General features: G+C 54.9%; 1 protein-coding gene across 4 annotated transcripts in view; it reads right to left on the bottom strand.

The window, feature by feature from the left end:
- The window catches only part of KNDC1 (kinase non-catalytic C-lobe domain containing 1), a 66107-nt gene extending 44334 nt beyond the window's left edge, over positions 1–21773 (bottom strand). For 2 of the 4 annotated variants that reach the window (XM_019814037.3, XM_023241157.2), the window contains exons 1-5: positions 21454–21758; positions 14330–14528; positions 13715–13773; positions 528–680; positions 27–144 (exon numbers count right to left, since the gene is read on the bottom strand). In XM_019814037.3, the coding sequence (XP_019669596.3) occupies positions 27–144; positions 528–680; positions 13715–13773; positions 14330–14528; positions 21454–21555 (631 nt within the window). In that variant the 5' untranslated portion in view covers positions 21556–21758. Of the gene's footprint in view, positions 1–26; positions 145–527; positions 681–13714; positions 13774–14329; positions 14529–21453 lie in introns of all 4 variants that reach the window. The other 2 variants (XM_045040913.1, XM_019814038.3) reach the window with 2 other exon arrangements.
- Positions 21774–23777: the final 2004 nt, after the last annotated feature.

Below are 23777 nucleotides of genomic sequence, written 5' to 3'. Positions count from 1 at the left end.
GCGCGTACGTGTGTGCGTGTGCTTACCTTGAAATGCTCCGAAAGACTCAATGGAGAGCACCCTCCTCCCGACGGCCGAGAGGCTCCGGCACAGGCGGCAGGAGGACGTGAAAAGCATCTTCTTTTCACACAGCGCTATGATGCTCTGCAGACATGCGTGTGAGCGCCTCAGCCGGGACCGCTCACCACGAGGAAGCCCTGTGGCCGACAGCCCGCCCGCCCGCCACGTCTACTTTCTGGCATAAAAACACCCTGTGTCCCGGGATTACGGGAAACCAGGAGATTCTGTTTAGCCCACGAGAATTATAAGCCACGCCTCTTCATAATAACAATGCATAATAAGAAATCAAGTTCTTGTTTAAGCAAAATGCAATTCCACCGAATCCCAGGGGGAGAGCCCGCATGACAGAGGGGCGAGGTATGGGGACAGGAGGGTCCCGTGGGTGTGTGCTGGGGCATCGGGGCCATGGGGAGGGTCTCAGGTCTCGGCCTGGGGGTGAAGTGCGGGGATGGCCGACGAGTCTTTACCTGGAGGTCTGGCCGGTCCCTGGGGTTCTCTGCCTGCATCTGGCTCAGTAAGGCCTCCAGGTCCTGGCTCAGCCTGGGCTCGGGCTCGGGCTCGGGCTCGGCCACATACTCGAGGGCCGCCTTCAGCGTGGCCCCCAGAGAGTAGATGTGAGCCTGCGGCACCAAAGAGCCTGTCGGTGCCGTGGAACGTGGCTTGTCCCCACACGGCCTCTGCTCCTCTGGCCAGGAACGGGTGTTTTCGGGGACCACGCCTGCTCTGTAGGGCCGGCGCAAGCACGGCCAAGGTAGCTCCTCCCCCCACCGCAGGGCCCCAGGTGCGTGGGTGTGGGGTCTGTGCTGGCCTGGTTGCGCCCACCGGTGCCCCTCCTGGGCTCCCGGCTCACCCCAGCCCCCACCCAGGGTGCACAGACACTAGGGTCCCACCTGTGAAGGCTGCCGTGTCTCTGAAGGGCAGAGTCTTCTATTTTTAAATCTGCATTTCTCTAATTGTGAATGAGACTGAGCATCGCTGGGCACGGTTTTAACTTTTCCTCTTTCTGCCCACTCGTGGACTCCCTACCTCCACCGCGGCGTGGCCTGTTTGGGGCGCACCCTTGGCGCACTGGGGATCGGACTCCTGGTCTGTGTGCCACACATATGTTCTCTCCACTTGTCACTTAGCTTTCGACGCGGTTCTTGCAGTTTTTGACATTCAAACTTCCTTTTAAGTTTTTACTTTTATTTAAGTAGTCTCTATACCTAAGGTGGGGCTCGAACTCACGACCCCGAGACCGAGAGTCGCACGGTCCTCCAACTGAGCCAGCCACGCGCCCCTTGACATTCATAATGTCTAAGGTTTAATTTGTGAAATCAGACACTTTTTCTTCAGCTGCTTCTTAGGAGGAAGCTCCCTAACCCGAGATGATAAAGACAGCTTGCTTTTGTTTCCTCCAATATTTTTATAATTTTTACACACCCAGCTCTGATCCATTTGAAGTATGCTGGCGTGCTGCAGGGTCTGGGCTTCTCTCCCTCCTGGTAGAGAGCACACCCTGGCACCATTTAAAGAAGATCCCACCCTCTGCTGCTGAGCCACTGCCCGTCCCGCTGGCTCCCCTGGGACCCTGAGAACCAGCTGGCCTCTCCTCCTGTCCTCCTGTCCAGACGGTGCTATTTTAATTATAGTAGCTTCAGAGTGTATTTTCACGTCCTGAGGACAAGTCGTCATTCTTTTTTTCTTAAAAAGTTTGATTATTTTCACATTTGTCAGGTTTTAGAAAACAAATATAAGTTCCCCTATTCCCATTGAGAAAACAAACTAAAAACAGTTGGGATTTTATTGTAATTGCACTGACATCGCAGAATTCTTACAAGATAAAATGCTTAGGATGTCACCAAGATGGCCACCAACATGTCCCCAGGGCCTGTTCCTCAACAGCAATTCAACCTCCGTCCATGGCCAAGAGCCTCTCTGTGGGGGTTGTGGGAGCCAGTGTCTTGCACCAAGGGAACCTGGAGGGAGTGTCGCCCACCTGTGTGTCAGGTAATAGGCAAGACAGACCTCGGTCCTGGCTGTGGACCCTAGTGCTGGACTAACCGGGGAAAAAAGACAAGACTCGAATTAACAGAATTGGAAGGGAAAGAGGAGACATTACAAGTAACACCACAGAAATCCACAGGATCTTAAGAGACTAGTACGAACAACTGCACGGCAACAAATCGGATAGCCTAGAAAAAAGTGGATAAATTCCTAGAAACATAAAACACACCAAGACTGAACCATGAAGAAATCGAAAATCTGGACAGACCGTTACTAGAAAAGAGATTGAATCTGTAATCAAAGACCTCTCAACAAAGAAAAGCCCAGGACCAGATGGTTTCCCTAGTGAACTCTACCAAATATTTAAAGAAGAATTAATACCAATCCTTCTTAAATTCTTCCAGAAAATTAAAGACAAGGGAACACTTGCAAACTCATTTTGTGAGGCCAACACTACTCTGATACCAATGCCAGATAAGGAACCAAAAGAAAACTATAGGCCAATATCCCTGATGAACATAGATGTATAAATTCTCAGCAAAATGTCAGCAAACTGAATTCAACAACAATCATAAGGATCACGCGCCATGGTCAAGTGGGATTTGTCCCAGGGTTGCAAGGGTGGTTCAACACCTGCACATCAGCCAACTTGACGACGACATTAGTAGAATGAAGGATGAAAATTGTACGACTACCTCAGAAGGTGCAGCAAAAGCATTTGACAAAATTCCTCATCTTTCATGATAAAAACTCTCAAGAGACTGAGTGGGGAAGAAACATATCTCAACATAACAAAGGCCGCATGTGACAAGCCTCCAGCTAACATCACACTCAACGGTGACAGGTTGAGTCCTTCTCCTCTAAGATCAGAGCAAGACAAGAGTGCCCACTGTCCCCTCTCCTATGCAACACAGCCCTGGAAGTCCCAGACAGAGCAATCAGGCACGAAAAAGAAATAAAATACATCCAAATCATAAGGGAAGAGGTAAAACTGTCTCTGTTTGCACACAATATAATCCTACATACCGAAGAGCCTACCGAGTCCACCAGAACCCTGTTAGAAGGATCGACAATTCCGTAAAGTTGCAGGACACAAAATCCATATGCAGAAGCCAGTTATATTTTGTCCACTAACAATGAAATATAGGAAAATAAATACAGAAAACAATCCCATTCACATTAGCATCAAAAACATAATTAAGAATAAATCTAACCAGGGGTGCCTGGGTGGCTCAGTCGGTTAAGCGTCCGACTTTGGCTCAGGTCATGATCTCGCGGTCCGTGGGTTCGAGCCCCGCATCGGGCTCTGTGCTGACAGCTCGGAGCCTGGAGCCTGCTTCGGATTCTGTGTCTCCCTCTCTCTGACCCTCCCCCGTTCATGCTCTGTCTCTCTCTGTCTCAAAAATAAAGGTTAAAAAAAATTAAAAAAAAAAAAAGAATAAATCTAACCAAAGAAGTGAAAACTTTGTACATTTAAAAGTTTAAGACTTTGGGGCACCTGGGTGGCTCAGTCGGTTGAGCGTCCGACTTTGGCTCAGGTCATGATCTCACAGTTTGTGAGTTCAAGCTCCGCATCAGGCTCTGCGCTGACAGCTCGGAGCCTGGGGCCTGCTTTGGATTCTGTGTCTCTCTCCACCCCTCCTCCACTCACGCTCTTTCCCTCTCTCTCCCTCTCTCTCAAAAATAAATAAACATTAAAAAAATTTAAAAAAAGTTTAAGAAAAAAAAAGTTTGGTGAAAGAAATTAAACAAGACACAAATAAATGGGAAGAGACGCCATATTCACGGGCTGGAAGAATTAGTATTGTTAAATGTTTGTATTGGTATTGTTAGTATTTTTAGAAGTAGTACTGTTAAATATTTGTCCATACTACCCAAAGTCATCTATAGATTGAATGCAATCCCTATAAAAATTCTGATGGCATTTTTCACAGAAATAGAAAGAAATAGACCCCTAAATAGCCAAAGCAATCCTGAGAAAGAAGAATAAAGCCAGAGGCATCACATGTCCTGATTTCAAAGCTATGGCAGCCCAAACAGCATGGTACTGGAATAAAAACAGACACACAGACCAACGGAACCGAATGGAGAGTCCAGAAATAAACTCAAGTCTACACAGCCAACCAATATTTGACAAGGGAGCCAGTAATACTCAATGGGGAAAGGACAATGTCTTCAATAAATGTTGGGCAACTGGATAATCACCTGCAGAACAAAGAAGCTGGACTATCTTGCACCGCTTACAAAAATGGACAAAAATGAACTCAAAATGGATTAAATATTTAAAAAAATTTTTATAAAGTTTTTTTTTTATTTGAGCTTTTGAAATTAAAATAGCAATGCAATCTCACTGGAACGATTGGAACATTATTGCACAAAGATGTATAAAAGCAAAGATAATTGATCACCTTTCCTCCAATGCTATTTCAGTGATAACAGTGTGATATGCATCCTTGTTCACACATATGAGAAAAAAAACTAAAATAGGCAGACTCTCAGGCAAAACCAGAGAATCCCAAAGTGCTTGAGACTTTTCAGCAAGATCAAAGCCGACCAGAATTACCTTCTTTGTTTTTAAATTTTTTTTAACATTTATTCATTTTTGAGAGACAGAGAGACAGAGTGTGAGCAGGAGAGGCGCAGAGAGAGAGGGAGACACAGAATCCAAAGCAGCTCTAGGCTCTGAGCTGTCAGCACAGAGCCCGACACAGGGCTCCAACCAACAATCTGTGAGATCATGACCTGAGCTGAAGTTGGACGCTTAATGAACTGAATCACCTAGGTGCCCCCAGAATTATCTTCTTTGGATTGAATCTTAATATAGAAAGATCTAGACTGAAGGCTTGGGGCTAGAGTCAGGCAGAGGTCACAAAAGGGCACCAAGAGAAGCAGACCTTGAGGATTTAGTTCTAGACAATTAGCCCTGAGCAGAATCCTAGATGCTATACATTTGGATTTCTCAATTTTGAGTTTCTTAACCAAGCTTCACAGGAGGCATATGGTGACATGGCAATCAGTGACTGTCATGTATCCTTACGACAGCTCTTACCACCAAAGTGTATTTAATATGATGTTTTTGTGGGCATGGTTATATTGTGCAAAAATTCCAAATTCAAGAAGAGAAGACACATGATCCTGACTGTCAGAGCACAGGAAGAGAAGTCATGGACCAAGGGGCGGATGAACAAGTAAACAATCAGCAGAATGAACCAAGGACTTAATAGTGGTGTGTGCGGAGTGGTGTGGGAGGAGGGTCTGGTTCAGGTGTATTTTTGGACAAGATGGGCCTGGAGAGGAACATGCAGCGACCTCTGCCTAGTGCCTTTGCCTAGGGAGGTGCTGGAAGGAAAACTAATTTCTCATGCAGAGATACATTTCAGTATGAATCCCATGGAGCATGATCCCACGATGCCCAAGTTATCTCTTTGGGGCTTTTGACTTACAATGTGCTATCCAAATTGTGAGATCACAAATACCATTAAAGCTACAAAATGTATCTGTCTACTCCATGGGAGAATTTGAGGAAATAACCCTTCTTTCTTCCTTTCCCTTCCTATCTATCTATCTATCTATCTATCTATCTATCTATCTATCTATCTAATCTATCTATCTATCTAATCTATCTATCTATCTATCTATCTATCTATCATCATCATCATCTCCTATCTATTCATCAATGATTCATCTATTTATATAATCCTATGTATGTATGTATATACAAAAAATGGATTAAAGACTTAACATAAGACCCCAAGCCGTAACATTCCTAGAAGAAAACACAGGGAAGAAGCTCTGAGACATTGGTCTTGGCAAAGAGTTTTTGGATGCGACACCAAAGCACAAGCAACAAAAGAAACAACAAATAAGTGGGATGACAGCAAATAACAAGCTTCTGAAGAGTGAAGGGAACAGACGACATAATGAAAAGACAACCTACAGAAAGGGAGAAAATATTTGTAAGCCACCTGCCTCATAGGCAGTTCATATCCAAAATATATGAGGAGCTCAGACGACTCAACAGCAAGGAAACAATCTGATTAAAAAAATGGGCAGAGGGACTGAAAGGAGGTTTTCCCAAAGAAGACATCCGGATGGCCGACAGGTGCCTGAAAAGATGCTCACCATCACTCACCATCAGGGAAACGCAAATCAAAACCACACCTGTTAGGATGGCTATTGAGAAGACAAGGGGTGATATGTGTTGGTGTGGATGTGGTGCTGGTGGGAACGCAAACGGGTGCAGCCAATGTGGAAAACAGCACGGCGGTTCCTCAAAAATTAAACACCGGATAACCCTATCATCCAGCCATCCCACTTCTGGGTACATGTCCAAAGGACGTGAAATCAGGCAATCGAAGAGCTGTGTGCACCCCATGCTCACGCAGCTTTGCTTACAAAAGCCGAGAAGTGGAAGCAGCCTGTCTGTGTTTGGAAGAGTCAGCAAAGAAAGGAGCATCATTCAGCCACAGGACAGGATGGCCTGTGAAGGCATTAGGCTGTGTGAGATAAGTCTGACAGAGGAGGACAAATGCTGGGTGCTCTTACTTCTACGTGGAATCTAAAAAAGCCAGACTCACAGAAACAGAGAGTGGAGTGGAGGTTGCCAAGGGCTGGGGGTGGAGGAAACAGGGAGATGTTGGAGACAGGACCGAAACTCACGCTTATAAGATGTGTAGGTTCCTGGCATCTAATGTGCAGCTTGGTGACTACAGTGAACAACACTGTATTATACGCTTGAAGGTTGTTAAGAGAGTAGATGCTAAGTGTTCTCACAACCAAAAAAATGGTAATGACGTGATGGAGGTGTTAGCTAACCCTATTAGTAGTGTGAATCATTTTGCAAGATACAAATGTATTAAGTCATCAGTTTGCACGCAAACTTGCGCAACGTCATACGTCAGTTATGCCTCCCAAAAGGGAGCATCTGGGGCAAACTCAGATGCAGGGATAGGGTCTGTCTCCTCCTTTCTCGCATCCTATTTTCGTACCTTTGGAAAAGCGGTTCACTTTACATTTCTATCCTTCCTGCTATATTTACTCCGGACTTTCTGTAGTTGTTGTTGCTGTTATAAACGAAACATTTTCCATTTCATCTCTAACCGGTAATTACCAATACAAAGAGAAGCTACTTAGTTTTGGGGATGTATCTTGTTTCCACCTGGCCTCTGAAGCCTCTTATTCTGCCATTTTCCACTGAAGCCGCTTAGACTTCAGGCCCACAGACTTGCTCTCTGCAGACAAGGCAATCCTGTCCCCTGACCCCACACACCAATCAGCGTTGGCATCCCGCTGCCTGCTGGGCCCCCATGTACATGGCTGAGCTGCACTGATGACTCCCGAATCCACCCACTCTCCCCATGCCCAAAGCTGGGCCGCTGGGCCACTACCCCACCTCTCACAGAAGACATTGGAACTCCCAGCCCTGGTCCCCAAGAAGAGGGCAGCCTTCTCTCTCTTCTCACACACTGACCATGTCGATCACACCCCGGGGCCCCTGCCTGGGGTCCCACGCAGCCAGTGTCCAGGGCTTCCTGAAGGGGCCAAACTTAAGTCAAGGGGCTTCAGGGACTCGGGCAGATGCCTGGTTTTAGGGACCTTGCTGGTTGCTAATGCTTGGGGCAGAAGGAGAGGCAAACCCTATGAGGCCCTACCTGTAGGACTCCAGCCGGGACTATGAGCTGTGGGGGTGCAGTTCTGCCCACCACCCTCATCACAGCTCTGAGAATAAAACCTGTCTCTGTGCCTGCAAGGCCAGGGTATCTGCTTCTGCCTTTCCCACTCCCTATTTCCCTTCAGGAACACTGGTACCCATCTATCCAACCACCTGTCTATGGTCATCCATCTACCCACCCACACATCCATCCATCCATCCATCCATCCATCTATACACCTATCCATGCATTCCCCCCCCCACCCAAACATCCATCTATCCACTCATCCATCATTCCATATCTTTTAGTTTGACAGTAACTCAGCAAATAAACTTCTTATTGGTTGTTGGATGACGCTGTCCATGACATGCTGGCCAATATCAGCATCTTTGCCACTCAAGCATTTTTGCACGTTTCCTTCGGTCTTGGAAGCCCCTCCCAGGTCTCAATCTGGTGAACCCTACTCACCCTTCAGGTTCCAACCTGAATATCACTTTCTCATAGAGTGGCCTCCAGGGACTTTTGACCTGGCTGGGGACCCTGTCATCTCCTTGAAAGGCCCCATTCTCCTCTCTCAGGACCCAGCCCACTGCCTACATCAAGTCTATCCCCTGTGAAAGACCATGACTCCCATGAGGCAGGAGCCCATCTGTTCTGTTCACTGTGAGGCCTGACATACATGTCTGTGGACAAATGGCAGTGGACAGTAATAGTGGGTGGCGGATGTTGAGGTCATCCTCGCTAGGCTCCACTGGAACCTGAACATACTCAGGGTGATAAGGTCCAGAGAAGACTCCTGTAGCAGTCAGGGGCTTGCCTGGGGCAGGCCTTGAATGTTGGCCATGGGTCATAGTTTTAGCTTTTGGAAACTAGCCCATCTCTGGGGTTTCCTGAGCAAGGGTTGAGATGTTCAGAGGATGGTCCCAGGAGGGCCAGCTTCCATGCATCTTGGGTTTTAGGGAGACTGAAGGGTCAGCCCAGCAGTGGGTGGGTGGTGGGGTAGGGTCACAAGGGGGAATTCAGTATGAGGACTTGAGGACTGCTACCTATCTTTGTCCTCTCTCTGGGGCAGATGTGGGGGCAAGACCAGGCCGGCAGGGGCTGGTGGGCAGCAGCATGAGCTGTGCCAACTAGAGGTCTGGAAGGCGTGCGGTGGGCAAGAGGATGGGCTCAGTCTTGACATGGCCAGCAAGTGGTCCAACGGGCTGCACCTGTGCGATAGTGCAGAGACACAGAGGTCAGGGCCAGAGGCGTCTTGGTGTCAACAGCAGCAGTGGCATTAAGAAAACACATTTGCCACCGTGCTTCCTGTGGGCAGGGGGTTGCCACCCCAGGACGCAGGCAGGAACAGGTGCCTGGGCAGACCTGATGAGCCCACGTGACATGTGCAGTTATTCCTGGGGTCTCCAGATGTGATGCTTAGGGATGTTCTGACAGCCCCAGGAACAGGCACCAGCATGAAGCTAATACAGGAGTAGAACAGAGACCCTGGAATCACAGGGCTGATGGGGGATGCATGGGCCCATGCAAACACTGGGACCAAGGCATCAGTGCACTCTGCAGGCCCCTTTCACATGTCAGGTAAGAAGGATTGTTTGCTCCATGGACGGAAAAACAAAGAAAATCACCTATCACCCATTGGGAATTAAGATAACTCAGAAAACAAGACTTTTTATTATAGGAAGATTCTAGAGATGTGAAGCATTTAAGACTTGGGAACCCTGCTTGTCACTGTGGACAGGCTGGGTTGTGGACTCTATCATGGACCCACCTGGCCCTGCACCCCATAGGGTGCTGCCATGCTTGTGACATGTGTGTTTCTGTATGTGTATTACACCTCAAAAAAAGGCAGAAAAAACTCAACCCATTCTTGTTGCCAAACAACTCATAGGCTAAAGAAGAAATCCCAGTGGGAATTAAAAGAAATACTTAGAAGTAGAAAATACTGCAGATGCTACAAGGCAAAGCTTGCAGGATGCAGTTAAACCCATGTTTTGAGGGAAATTCATAGCCTTGGATATGAATGTTCATATTAGAAAGGAAGATAGGCTGAAGACAGACGAGCTGAGTGTCCAACTTATTTTAGAGAAGGAATACTTACCAAACTCAAAACAAGGAAAAGAGAATGGAAAGTAGAGCAGAATCAGTCGAAAAAGAAAATGAAACCACATCGGGAAAGATCATGTGGTATAAAGTGGGCTCTTTGAAAAAACTAACAAAGTAAAACCCCCCAGTGCGACTGACAAATGCAAGGGAAGAGAATTTAAATTATCCAATGTCCCACAGACAGTGCAGGGACTAAGAAGGGACACTGTCTACAACCAAACGCCGATGACTTAAAAAACAATTAAAAATGGGTACATTTCAGAAATATTCAGCTTGCCAGAGAGCTGATTCAATGAGAAATACAAAACAGATGGACCCTGTAACTGTTAAAAATTGAGCAGCACTGAAAGAACTTCCTTCAAAGGGAACAGGTGGCCCCATAAGTAAGTGGGACCAGCCCTCCAGGAGCAGTGCGCCCTGTCGTTACATAAACCCTCCCAGGCAGGGGCAGGGGCGCTCGCACAGACTGAGAGGGCCCTGCCCCCAGTACCAGTCGGAAACGGCACGAAACCCCAGAGTAAGCACCAGCAGATCCAATGCAACAGTGCACCAAGAAGATAAGACAGCTGGCCTGGTTTCTCTAAGCAGGAAAGGATGAATTGACATTAGAAAATAAATGCGTAAGTATTAAAAATCTCAATGATCAGTTCAAAGGGTGCAGAAACATTTTCGTAAAACCTAAGGTACATTCGTGACAGGACATGGCACAGAGGGCAGGCACGTAGCAAACGCCACCCTGGCTTTTCCCCCAGAAGGGGAGAAACAGCACTTTCTGAGTCCCGTGTCCCTGAGGCAGGATGCGGGCCCGCTACACTGTGCTACCTGGCACCTTGCTGCGGCTCCTGTGGGCACAGAGCAGGATGAGAAGGGAGACGTGATGCAAAACCTTTGCACAGGCTGGTGACCTGGTCAGTTAGACAGAAAAGCTAAAGAATCTGTAAGTTATGGGAAATAACGAAAGAGTTTAGCAAGGTGGATGGACATAAGATTGAGATAATACGTGAATTGCGTTTCCAAAGACTAGCAACAAACAAGCAGAAAAATGCAATGACAAGATGACCATCAATTTAGAACAGAAGCAGAAAATATCCAGTTCCAGAGCATAAACTAATAAGTGATATTCAAGACTCCTACAGTGAAAAAATGTTACTGAGATCTAAATAAATGAAAAGGAAGAAGTGTTCATGGAGAAGAACTTATAATGACTGAATTCTCCCCAAAGTGACGGACAGATTCAATAGAGGTGTTTTTTTAATGTTTATTTATTTATTTTGAGAGAGAGAGAGAGTGGGGGGGGTTGTAGAGAGAGAGGGAGAGAGAATCCCAAGCAGGCTCCGTGCTGTCATCACAGAGCCCAACATGGGGCTTGATCCCATGAACAGCGAGATCGTGACCTGAGCCGAAACCAAGAGTTGGACACCCAACCGACTGAGCCCCCCAGACGCCCTTGATTCAGCAGAGGATGTTGTGGAACCTGATAGCTAATTCTCAGATTGACGTGCAAGAGTGAAGGCTGAGCAGAGTCAGAACACTTGAAAAAGGACAGGAGCGGGTGCCCAGCCGGGAGGGCTGGGTCTGGGGCAGGGGCCGGGAGCACGGAGCCGGGAAGCCCACCCTGCTGTCCAGAGCTGGGTGCACAGCGGCTGTGGCCAGCATCAGGGTTGGCAGGTCCAGGAGTGGGAAACGCATGGTCCACAGGGAAACGCATGAAACTGGGCCCTTACCTCAGCTACAGAAAAAAGTCAATTATGTAGAAATTATGAGCACGTCTCTGTTAGACCTTGGGGGTGGCGAGGTTTCTTAAGGTACAACAAGTACTAACAACGAGAGAGAAAACATGAATAAATTTGACTATATTAAGGCTGAGAGGAGATTATACTAAGGCAGGAGACCTCCAAGGGGCCCCTCCTGGGGCGAACGGTTTTCAGGGTGACTGGGTCATGCTCTTTGCCGCCTCTGTGTCGTGCGGTCCGAGCGCACCCTGGACCCTCCGGGTTACACCCGCGGTGCCATCGCGACTGCCGCACGCTGCCGTGGAAACCACGCTGGCTTCCACAGAGCAGGGCGCTACGGGGCTTGCAGATGTGTGAAACAGCCCCACTCTTCTCACTGTTTTCTTGGGAAAATGCTGCTATTGCTAATAGAAATACGTCCTGTGTGTCAACAGGCAGCAGTTTAATGCTATTTTTAAGTGAATTACTAGGTAACCGCTTCCCACGTCTCAGCCCTGGTCTACACCACGGACCGGTGGGCGTAACCCGCACAAACAGAAGCTCTCTGGCTCTGGCTGCTCTGAGATTTGCAGGAGCGTAAAGGGGTCCCGAGAGCCAAAGAGGCTGAGAGCCGCTCGCTGCCTTAAAGACGGTGTGAAGACAAGTTACAGACGAGACCTTTACGGTCCCGGCAAGACGGTGAGACTCTGAAGAAAAGCACGAGGAGACGGGCCCGCGGGTGGCCGGAGCGCACGTGTGGCCGCCGCGTCGCTGGGCTCACACCCCGGAGGAGCTGCGGCCCAGACCCACGGAGAAGGCGCAGCGCGGGCGGAGAGGCTCGCTACTTCACAGGGGTGACAATGACAGCGCGTGTGGTCCGATGAATCTTCGCAGAAGTGCGTAAAAGGAAGTTCCAGAGGATGGCACGCATCGCAGCTGATGCTCGTTTTAGAATGTTAAAACCAGCGCGAACGAAACGATACTGCTTTTAGGCACAGAACCGCGAGGGGACAGGGAAGGAGTGCAGGAGCCTGGCCGGCGGACCGGGGGCGGGGGCGGAGGACATCACTACTTTCTGGGCTTTAGTGTCGTGTCCGGTCCGGTTCTAAAGATGCAGTGAAGGGGCGCCCGGGTGGCTCAGTCAGTTCAGCATCTGACTCCAGCTCAGGTCATGACCTCGAAGTCCGTGCGTTCGAGCCCCGCGTCAGGCTCTGTGCTGACACCTCAGAGTCTAGAGCTGCTTCTGATTCTGTGTCTCCCTCTTTCTCTGCCCCTCCCCTGTTCCTTCTTTCTATCTATCTCTCAAAATAAAATAAAATAAAATAAAATAAAATAAAATAAAATAAACATTAAAGATGCAGTGAAAAGGCAGAAGCCTGTGCACAGACCAGGGACGGGAACGGCCACAAACAGAAGGGCACGCGGGCCTGGTGCTGACCCTTCAGGGAAGCCAGGGACCTGACCCACCAGCGACTCGGGCCTGCGTCCTGCTGCCAGCGGAGCTGGGACAAGGGCCTCTCAGCGAGGGGCTGGGTTCCAGCTTATTTTAAAGGAAAATTGAGCATAGGAGGAGCCAATCCTAAAACTCTCATTTGGGGGTGAAAACGTAACCTAATGTCACTAAGCTAATGTGTTTTCATCTACAGTTTTGAGTTTGTAACTAAACACTTACTTGTTAACAAGTGATTTCGTTTTCTCCACTGTCTTAGGGGCCGGGGCTCTGCAGAAAGCTGGGCCTTCCAGCCCTTCCTTCGTGCCCCACCCAGACCTCCCGCACCTGCACACAGCAGGGCCCCGGGGTCCATTCTAAGGATCGGTGGGGGGGCCCGGGGGGCCTTGGTGATGCTGGCCCACAGCAGCCTGCTGTGGCTGCTGCTCCCGCTGGGGACTGATGCTTCAGAGGCCACGTGTTTCCTCTGGGTGCCACGACCCACCCTCCGCTAATTCTCCCCGAGAAACTGTGACTCCCCGCCAGCCGCCACTGCCAGTTCCAGACGCTTTTAGCAAGTTAAATCTAGTAAATTCGCACTCGGGAGACATACTCTACAGCTGTCATGACAAGCGCGCATCCAGACAGCAAGCCATCACCAGAGCCGAGCTGCCCCATCGGGACCCTGAGTCTGACAAAGGCGGGTGTCCCAAGACAGCCCCCCCGACCCTGCACAGAGGTGCCTCAGCCCCAGCGGCCTGGCCACCCACCTCAAAGGTGTTCCCGGTCACATCGAACTCCGGGGGAACAAAGGCACCCTCGGGGTCATCTGGGGACGGAAGAGAGAAGGCTCTGGTCACACGCCCACAACGCCCAGGGTGAAGAGAGACCCGCCAGCCCGGAGGGAGGCGCGTCGCCTCCTGCTTCCTGGGGGCCGATGGCTCTCTCCCGACCCCCTTCTGTCCCCGCGTCCCTGAGGAAACAGCGGTTGAGAGGGAAAACCTCACTCTTCACTGTTAAGTGTGGGGAAACGGTCCCAAGAGCACAGTGGCGGGGAGGGGAGGCCACGGGAACACTGGAGGCAGATGTCAGGTGGCCTCCTGTGCCCGCTACGATGCCCTCTGCACGTGCACTCCCTGTGGGCCAGCAGGACCGGATGCCTCGGAGCTGGCAGCCCCCGGCTCGTCCCTGCGGGGACCACGTGAACCGTGCACGAGGGCCCTCCGCCTCCTTCTCCCTCAGCGGTCCTCGGGGCTGGAGATCCCACCAGGGGACCAGGGAGGCCTGGGCTCTGTTGCTCTGGGCCAGCCCAGGGCGCCTGTGTCCACACAGTGCCCCAAAGCTACCTTCCGCGGCCCACCCCTGCCGCCCCGCCCCGGGCTCACCGCTGAGCAGCTCCATGAAGCACACGTTCCCGCTGGTGTTGAAAGCCAGGGTGTCGGGCGTGATGCAGAGGGTCTGGAAGATGGCCGCGTGGGCAACGCTCCTCATGGACAGGCTGCACTCCAGGCACACGGCCCACGCTTCCTGCTCGCTGAGGCCGCTGTCCCGCAGCGACAGGATGTCGGCCAGGGACACGTTCTCCTGCCAAGACAGGCCGCGGCTGAGACGGGTCTGGGGACGGGCCCAGGCCGCCGTAGGGCCCCCTCCCCAGGGAAGGCCCGGCACCCCCACGTCGAGACCGATTCCAGGGAAGCAGACAGCACGCGGCGACGTTTCACTTTACGTCAGAAACAGGGTTGTAGGCAAAGCCTTTTTAAGGAAAAACAACAAACCCAGAATGTCACCCAGCCCACTGTCCCCTGTGGCCAGAAGCCACAGAGTATTTGGCAAAATGACCAGCATATCATTGGGAACAGGTGTTACTCCTGAGGTCGGGACCTAGTTCTTTGTCCCAGAATTTCTGGCCGCCCCACAGCCCCCTGGCGGAGGCACCCGGCCCACAGGCTCACCACCCGTGGCTCGGTGGGCACGCCGAGGGCTTTCAGGTCGTAACCAAGACGTGGGCACCGGTGGAGACGAGCCGACGTGTACAAATGCACGGTGTGCGGGAAGCCCGTAGCAGAGCAGGTGCTCCAGGCAGTGCACGGAGGACCCAGGTCAAGGGGCTTTCTCTTGCAGGCCAGACCCCAGGCCTCCCTGTGCTGGGCTCAGCGTTCACATCCGACTAGACTCCGCTGTGACTACGTCACCAGCACGCACACACGCACTCTGAATGTATGCACGTCGGACACCTGCACACTGTCAGACACGCACACACCTCCCTTGTGCACGCACGCACGTGGGTTTACACCAACATGTGCACTCACATGCACACATGCAAATCACACATGTACCAACATGCTCATAAAATGAGTTGATGTGTCCTCAGTGGTCAGGCATATGCCACACAGTCTCACACATGCTCAGATACCCATACTTTCACTTAAATGCACACTTGTGCAATCCCGAGTCACACACACCCACATACATTCACACATACACTATACACACCCTCACACGTGCACAACATACCTGTATGCACACACTCAGACCCGTACGTGCACCCTGAGTGTGCACACACACACTGCCACACGTCAGACACCTTGGATCTCGAGGCCCTAATCTGGCCTGCTGTTTAATGCCCTAGTCACCTCTGTGCATCTGTGGGACTGTGTTCCACCGGCCCTCGGGAGGGAGGAGCTCAGGGAGCCAGGCTGGGAGCTGGAGCCTGCAGGAAGCATGTGCGTGGGGTCAGGAGAGGAGGTGGAGGGTGGGGGAGATGGTGTAGAAGAGAGACGGAGCCCCTTCCTTCTCCAGCCTCAGCTGCCCACCCCTCCCAGCATACAGGAGTGTTCTCCCCGTGTGGCCAAGCCCTCCAGGCCTGGAAAGTCTCCTAGCTCCTGCCCTTGAATTTCCCCCATTTGTATTGCAAGGAATCCCCACAACCACAGACAAAGGGGACAAAGAGCTTAAGCCAAGAAAGAGAAAGAGAAAGAAAGAAAGAAAGAAAGAAAGAAAGAAAGAAAGAAAGAAAGACAAAAGAATAAAGGAAAGAAGGAAGGAGAGAAAGAAACAAAAAAGAAAGAGAAAGGGGGAAAGAAAGAGAAAGAAAGAGACAAAGAAAGAAAAAGAAGGAAAGAAAGAGAAAGAAAGAAAGAAAGAAAGAAAGAAAGAAAGAAAGAAAGAAAGAAAGAAAGAAAGAAAGAAAGAAAGAAAGAAAGGAAGAAAGAAAGAAGAAAGAAAAATCAGGGACTGGCCCCCATGGGCACCTTGGCCAAACCTCTGGGGTTCAGCAGTGCGGGTGACAGGAGGGGACCCGGGCCTGGGCTGCCTGTGCCCACGTGACTTGGCACATCCCACCATCTGCTTCCTCTTCAGAGCTCAGCACAGGCCTCCACGTCACTCCCCAGGCCCTTCCAGCTCTTTCTGTGGGGTAGATGGATGAGGGAAGGGCAGCCAGCCCATCGGAAGCTGGTTCAAGAAGACGGGGCCACGGGGTTCACCCACGTCCAAGTCAGAGCTGCCAGCCAGGTTCCAGAAATGCGTGCAGCCCTGTGATGAAGGTGGTCTGGGAGTTTTCAAAGGAGAATGAGGGCACAAAGCAGAGCACAGGATTAGACTCGGGCGTGGAGGAGGCTGGCAAACCGGAAAATCTGAATTTCCCAGCCTCTGAGGTCCACGGATGAAAGGTCTGTCTGATCTGGCTCAGTCTAGGGCCCTCGCTGCAGCACGTGGGCTCCCCAGGACGCAGGAGAGCCCAGTGATGCTCGTGGGGCCTCGTTAAAGAGGCGTCTTGGCAGTGTGTACGTGCACACACAGCACACACGCGTGCACACACACATGCACGCGACCACACAAGTAGACACACACTAACCAACAACCCAAAGACTCTGGGTTTACGCTCCTGAGGAGAACGAAGCCCACGGCGCAAGTGTGAGCCGGTCCCCACCGCAGGCACCCTGTTGATGCTATGCTCGCGGTGTCTGCACAGGCTGCAGGCACCAGCTTGTGCGGGTGTTGACTGAATGTGCCGCCAGGAGAAGGGAGCCCAGGTCGGGTGCTCCCCGGGGGCATCTCACGGCCCAGAGCCTGACTTCCTGTTCGGGTCGAGGGCCCCCGGCCCAGCTGGAAGATGCCCCGTGAGCGGGGAGGCCCCTAACCCCCAGTGCCTGTTCACGGTGGGAGCATCTAAACGGTGGGGGGCGGATTCTCTGTGCGACTTTACGGGGTGGATTCCGTGGGTCATTGCTTCCGGCACATGGCGGAAGCTGCCACTCGCGGACAAGATGCTCTCAGCCCCTCCAAAGCCCAGCTGTTGCAATGGGAAGGCACGATTCGGCTGACACACGGTTCCAGGGCGGGGCTGAGATGTGCCGCTGGTTCCGATACACCAGCACGGTGGCGGGGGGTCACCAAGTGCTGGGGGACCCTGACCCACGGCCTCCCTGGTCACCTGTCGTCTGGGGCCTGCCACCCACCCTTCCGTTCCGCCTGCTCCAGCCCTGGCTGTTGGAATGACCCTCCCTTGCCTGAATCCACGGCCCAAGGAGGGCAGAAGGGCTGAGGCTTGGCTAATGGGCTGGGCAGGGGTGAGAGACGGGGAAGCCCGTGCCAGCCACTCTGCTCCCTCAGCGCACGTCCCCACCAGAACCCCCAGCCACCTTGACAGACAAGAGCCACGTGGGCATCCTGCACGTCTGTGCCCATCTCCGGGTCCTGTGGGCTCTGAGCCTTGCTGCCAGGTGGGCCCGGATCCGGATACCACGGGCCCCAGGGCAGGACTCGCGGCTCCACTGGCCGCGGCAACGTTTCGGAAGGAGGTGATGGGCTGGGAACAGAAACACCGGCCGCAGCTCCCACTTATGCCTGTCTGTAGTCCCCCGTCCAGCGCAGCCACAGACCCGCACCCATGAGGGCCTGTGACAGGCCGGAGGGTTCGTGGCCTCCCACACCACAGCCGTCCCCTGCCATTGCCAGCGTGACCTGACCTTGTCGCTGCTGGGCAGCCTCTGGTGGCTCTACCTCTCGGGTACAGACCCAGACTTCAGCCCAGGCCCAGAAGTTTCTTCAAAACCCAGTAGAGCCCACAGGGCCTGGAACCCCACCCCTCACTGTTGGCCAGCAAGGTGCTGCCTCGGCTGTGAGCAGGCCTGTGAGCTGTCCTTCCCTAGCGATTGTGCAGACACAAACCCTGTCCTGTCCAGGCTGGGAGGAGGGGTGCTCCTCAGGGAGGCTGGTCCCCAGGGAAGCCCCTCGCCAGCCACAGGGCAGGGCTGGCTTCCCACCTGACCACGCTTGTCTGGTTATAGCAAAGTGGGTCCATCCAGGAGCTTCTGTGCCTCGAAGACCCCCCACCCCATCAGAGATAACCCTGTGAGTCGGGGTTACATGGGGACCCACAGGGACCGTGGATGGTTATTGTCCATTTCAAACATACTCTCGTATGTTACTTTTCTCAACCCTGGAGCATCGTGATGGGAACCCCCAACACAAACCCAAATCATTGCTGAGGACACTTGTGGACAATCTCGGGGCCTGCTGGCAGCTTGGAGGAAGCTGGGGAGGTCTGCATAGTACCCCGTTGGGGGTGCTTGCCCTAAAGCGCCCCCCTCCAACTCCGGACTGTCACCCAGCATGAAGCTGTCCTCACCTCCCCAGTCGCCTGCTGCTCTGTGTCGTCTGGGTGGGGTCATCACGTGGACCCGGAGGGCCCAGTGGGAATATCTGTTTCTTCACAGGGCACCCACAGCCGTGGGTGCCTCCAGGCAGCACAGGCTGCCCCCCACCCACCTTCACATCCCTGGGCCCAGCCTGGCGCCCAGTGCATGGATGCTGGGGAGATGCTCACAGAACCCGGAAGGGATAGGAAAGCCCCCTACACCGCAGGGAAGTCTAGAAACCTGGAGATGCCCTGCCCCAGTGCCAACTTCACCTCCAAGTCTGCCCTGTCCTTGTCCCCTGGAGGCTCCTGAAGGCGACATCACCTGCCTCCAGAAGGCCTGGCATCTGCCCCTCCGGCAGCCGCTGCTCTGCCTGGTCCCTCATCCTGACCTTTGCTGCGACCAGTGCGGCGGGACAGGTGGGCGACAGCCCCCAGGGCCTCAGGCCCGCTCACCACGGGCCCGGGTGGTTTGCAGCTGAGAGAACCCTCCGGGCACACACCCAGAGTGGAAGCGCTGGGACACTGCCACCAGCAAGGGGTCTGCCACCATGCCTGTCCCTGCTGACGTGGCCACCGTACAGTCTTTCAGTTCTTGCCATCTAGCCCTCGCGGACAGGTGTTCACGGCGGTGTATTTTGCGTTCCTTGATAGTGATGAAGCCAAACATTTTTCATGTGTTCACTGGCCATTTGGATTTTCCCTGGGGTTACAACCAGGGAAGGACATTCCCTGGGGCTCGTGGGGAGTCCTGGCCTGTCGTGCAGTCTGCTGTTATAATCAGCTACAAAAATGGTGAATTCCCATGTCTTGTGCAGTCTGTCCATGTCCTGGGTCTGGCACCCACCACCCCTCCATGGGTGAGAAGATGCCCCGTGTCTTCTCTGTCCTGGCTCTTTCCGGGGTTTCCGTCAGTATGGGTGATGTTGCAGTCTGGCTACCCCTCACCTTACACGGGATGGCTTTTCAGGTGCAACCTGACGCCATAATGTTAGCAGGTGCAGTCACACGACTCTGATGGGGATTGAAAACCTTCAACACCAACCGAGTTGAATGTATGCAGGAAGCATAACGTCTGGATCAGGTGTGTTCACAGGCACAGGCCATTGGTCTGGCTCCAAGGCTTGAGCTGGACAGGCTTCCTATTTTACGGGAGCATGCCCAAAGACAGTGCCTGTCTCCCCCAAAAGGTGAAAGAAGTTTGGAGGGCTCATCTGAGCTTTCCCAATGGATGCCAGCTTTCCCAGTGGCATCCCACTTCGTCTGGAGGCCTCGGTCACAGGACGATGGGAGCCCCGCAGCCGTAGGCCCTGTGCACAGCTAGGGGGCTGCTCCAACCCAGAGGGGCACCAGGGAACCCTCCAACCCAGCGAAGGCAGCAGGGCCACGGGGATACAGACCGTGGGCGGGGATCCGGCTCTGGCTCTGAATCCCGGCTCTGCTGTTTGTTTGGCACCAGCCGCAGGGCACGAAGGAGGCCCTAAGAGGATGGGGTCGCTGACGCAAAGAGCCACGTTCTCCATCTGCTTTGGATGGTGACTTAGGAGGCGAGTCTTCTAACAGACACACTGAAATGTGTCCTCTGGGGGAGATTTTGAAGGCTGTGGGCTGGGCGCACCCTTTCTTTTTGCATCAAAGCCATGGAAATGCCCAGAGGTTTATTTATTCTCTAGCTTTCCCTCTCTGCAGCAGCCTTGTCTCTCACCAAATCCAGGCCACCATGGCGGGGGGGGGGGGGCACACCAACCCTCGGGTCCGGCCTCAGCGGCTCTTGGCAGGCCAGCCACGGGGTTCCCACGGCAGGCTCTGCTCCCCAGAAGGACAGGGCCACCATGTCATGAACCCTGCCCTTAACAGCCAGCCTTCTTGCAAAAGTGTGTGTGGGGGGATGGCAGGCAGAAGGCAGAGGGCCCTAGGGGCTGTGGCTAGGTCCTTAGGAACCCCCTTATCTGCTCTAGGAGGGTGGTGGCCGTGTCTAACTCTTGGCCACCAGTCTCACCCACGTGGGCACTGGAGGGTCCTCATCAGCAACATGCCGGTTACAGCCCGTTCCGTGGATGGTTGCATGATGCCAGGATCCCTCCACAGTGAGCACAGAAGCCCAGGGATTGGGGCATCTGCCTGCTTGGAGGCTTGGAAGGCCCTCCTTTGCCAAGACCCCAGAGCCTTGGGTCTTCCTGGGAGTGGCTGCCTTCTCGGGGGGCCACCTATCACATGGAGGGACCCGGCTTGTTGATTTGGCCCCAGGCCTCAGCCTGCGGGTGCCGTGGGGAAGCAAGAGGCGCAGGCAAATCGGTTCTGTGGGCACCTGTCCAGTTAATGACCAGAAGCTCTGTGTGGCGGAGACTGCTGGTCCCTCTGAGCCTTGGGAGGGGGGATGCTTCGGGACTCCGGACGCTGGGCGGAGGCCTCTGCTGTTCTGTGTGCAGGCAGCGGCCCTCAGTCCCGGGGGCTCCCCCGCCCCCCCACCCAGCTCCTGAGCAGGCCGGCCTGATTGCGCTCTGCTGGCCAGTGCCTCCCACTGACCTCCTAGGGTGCCGGCAGGGAGGAGGACAGTGCTCCACCCCCTCCCGCTCACGACGCCCCACCCCACACTCATCCATCCAACGTTTATAATCAGGAGCCCCCACCCTCACCGCGGAAGGACCCAACTTCTTCAGTGACCACCCACCCACTGCTGTCCCGTGGGGCTGACATTCCAAGGGTCCTGTCCTCTCAAAGCGAAAATGTTAAGGCTGACGGGGCGTTGCTGAGAGCGGCCTCCAAGACCTGGGCCAGAGGCAGGGGTCCTGGGAGCGGGGGCACCCTCCCCCGGACTCTCCCTAGGAGCAGGTGGGGGGAGGCGGGGCCCACCGCGCCCGGGCTCACCTCGTCCTCCGGCAGAGTGGGGAGCGGCTCGAAGTCGTAGCCCGCTAGGTCCTTGCCGTCCTCCTCGTACAAATCCGCCACGGCCGCGTCCATGGCCTGCATCGTGCGGGCGCGCGGGGGGCGCCTCGGACTCGGCCAGCGCTGGGGCCTCGCGCTCCGGCCGGCGCCCCTGCCCCGCCGCGCCCGTCCGGCCTGGGCCTTCCCGCGGGCCCTGCGCCCGGCTCCGCGCGCGGCCGGGCTCGGGCTCCGGTTTGGACTCCGGCTCCGCGCGCGGCCGGGCTCGGGCTTCGGTTTGGACTCAGGCTCCGGCTCCGGCTACGCGCGCCCCGCCGCCATGGCAACGCGCCCGCCCCCCGCGGCCCCGCCCTCGGCGCGCCGCCCGCGCGCCTGCCGCAGTGTCACCCGAGCGGGGGACGGGGTGTCCGGGAGGAACCGGGGGTCCCGGCACTCGCCAGGCCGGGCTCACTTTGGCGGGCGCTTGGGCGTGACTGGGGTCTGCGCGCTCTCGGGGACTCTGTTCCTCGGGGACACTGGCTGCTTCTGCAGCTGCACGGAGCCGGCGGCCTGTGCGCGGCCGGCACCGTTTGGGGCGGGGCCTCTCGTGTGGCCGGCGTCCTCAGCGACGCCACCGCAGGCTGCTGCCTGGGTCTGCGCCCACCTGGGGCCCCGAGGTCGAGGGCCGTGGTCCACTTCCAGGAGGGCTCTGGGTGGGACGTGGACCCTCCGTCCGCCCCCCCCTTTCCTCCCCCCGCCGCCCAGGGGCGCGGCTGCCGCAGTCCCCGCTGGGGGTGGCGGCTGCGGAGGCGCGCGGTTGTGGGGGGGGGGGGAGGGGAGACGGGAGTGAGGGGGCAGGAGATCCGGCGGGGGCCCGTCGGGGCAGCTTGGGGTCTGGCCTTGCCTCCTCGCTTGAGTGAGGGTCTCCTGGATGCTTGTGCGGACGCAGGATTACAGCTTCATCCACACCTTCCCAGCCAGCCTTGGGGGCGTAGGAGACGCCACACAGCCCCTCCCCACAATTTGGCGGTCCTGCTGCCTCCTGATTAACCCCTCCGTCGCCCCATTTGTGGTCCAGTGGCTGGACTTTGCGCAGCACCGGGGTGAGCCTTGCCCCAACCTGGGGCCTGTGGTTGGCAAACAGCCCGGCAAAGGGCCGGACAGCACCCCCTACCACCTTTTCCACGGGAGGGTGGGTGGCAGTCTCACTACCCTGGTGGACGTGGTCCTCGCCCGGCTCCCAGCAGAGCTCTGGGCCAGAGCCCCGGTAGGAGAGCAGGTGCTACTGGCCAGGCTTGTGGGTTTCCACATGTGGCCAGCCCCCCCCCCCCACAGCCCCCCCCCCCCCCCCCGCCAGGTGCAAGGCGGGTGCTCCCCAAATTCTCGCGTGAACGAGGCAGGTGTTGTGGCAAGGCCTGCCAAGTCCGAGCAGGCACTGGGGCTCGGATTCCCAGCATTCTGTGCCCAGGTCAGGTCACTGTGACCCTGGGCCCTGGCACGTGATACCCAAGCATTGGAGGGCCATCCGAGTCACCAAAGAAATAGGCCTCAAGCTGGCAGCCAGGTGGGTGCTGGCCGGCCTCACCTGGGGCAAAATGCTGATCCTTGAAGCCACCCAAGTCAAGCAGACTTGTGGGTGCCGCTCCCCACTTCTGGGGGTTCTGGGAAGCTCAGGGCAGCAGCCAGGGTGGGGTGGGTGGCGGTGGCTGGAGCTGCAGAAGCCAGCTGGCAGCTGTGCGGTGGGGGCCAGCTGGCAGCACCCAGGCCTCAGAAGGAGGCAGAGGGTGGCAGGCGGGCCGCTCCAGGCTCCCAGTCCACAGAGCTAAGCCCCCTGCCCGCGGGCTCCCCCTGGCCGCGCTTTCCCCTGCCGAGGGCTGGAGACGCCCTTCACTCGCAGCCCAGCGCAGGTGCCCCGTGCGCCCCCACGGGCTGCAGGGACCTCACGGGGGTGCATGTGGGCTCTGTCACCTGGCTCCGCGGTGGCTGCGCCCCTGGGCCAGGGGTCAGGGGTGGGGACTGAGGCGCCGATTGGGAGGGTAAAGATAATCCCACAGCTGGGGAGCGGTCCTGAGTCTGAGGACACACGGTCTACTGGAGGAAGAGGTGCGTGCAGTTTGGGTGACGGACAGGCTTTGATGCGGCTCACTCAGCTTTGGCTGTTGCAGCCTGAAGGCGCCTAGTGGACACTTCCAGGCTCCTTGGTCAGACTGCTGCTCGGAGGAGACCGACCAGGGTGCGCGGGGTCCAGGGGCCGCGGGGAGGTCAGGGGAGGAGCTGAGGAGGAGTGGCAGGGCGGGGTGGGAGGAGCTGAGGGAGGGGGCGGGGGGGGG

Source organism: Felis catus, chromosome D2, assembly GCF_018350175.1.
Source record: "Felis catus isolate Fca126 chromosome D2, F.catus_Fca126_mat1.0, whole genome shotgun sequence".
Classification (NCBI taxonomy): domain Eukaryota; kingdom Metazoa; phylum Chordata; class Mammalia; order Carnivora; family Felidae; genus Felis; species Felis catus.
Note: the sequence above shows the minus strand (reverse complement) of the source record. Positions and strands in the feature narration are given on the sequence as shown.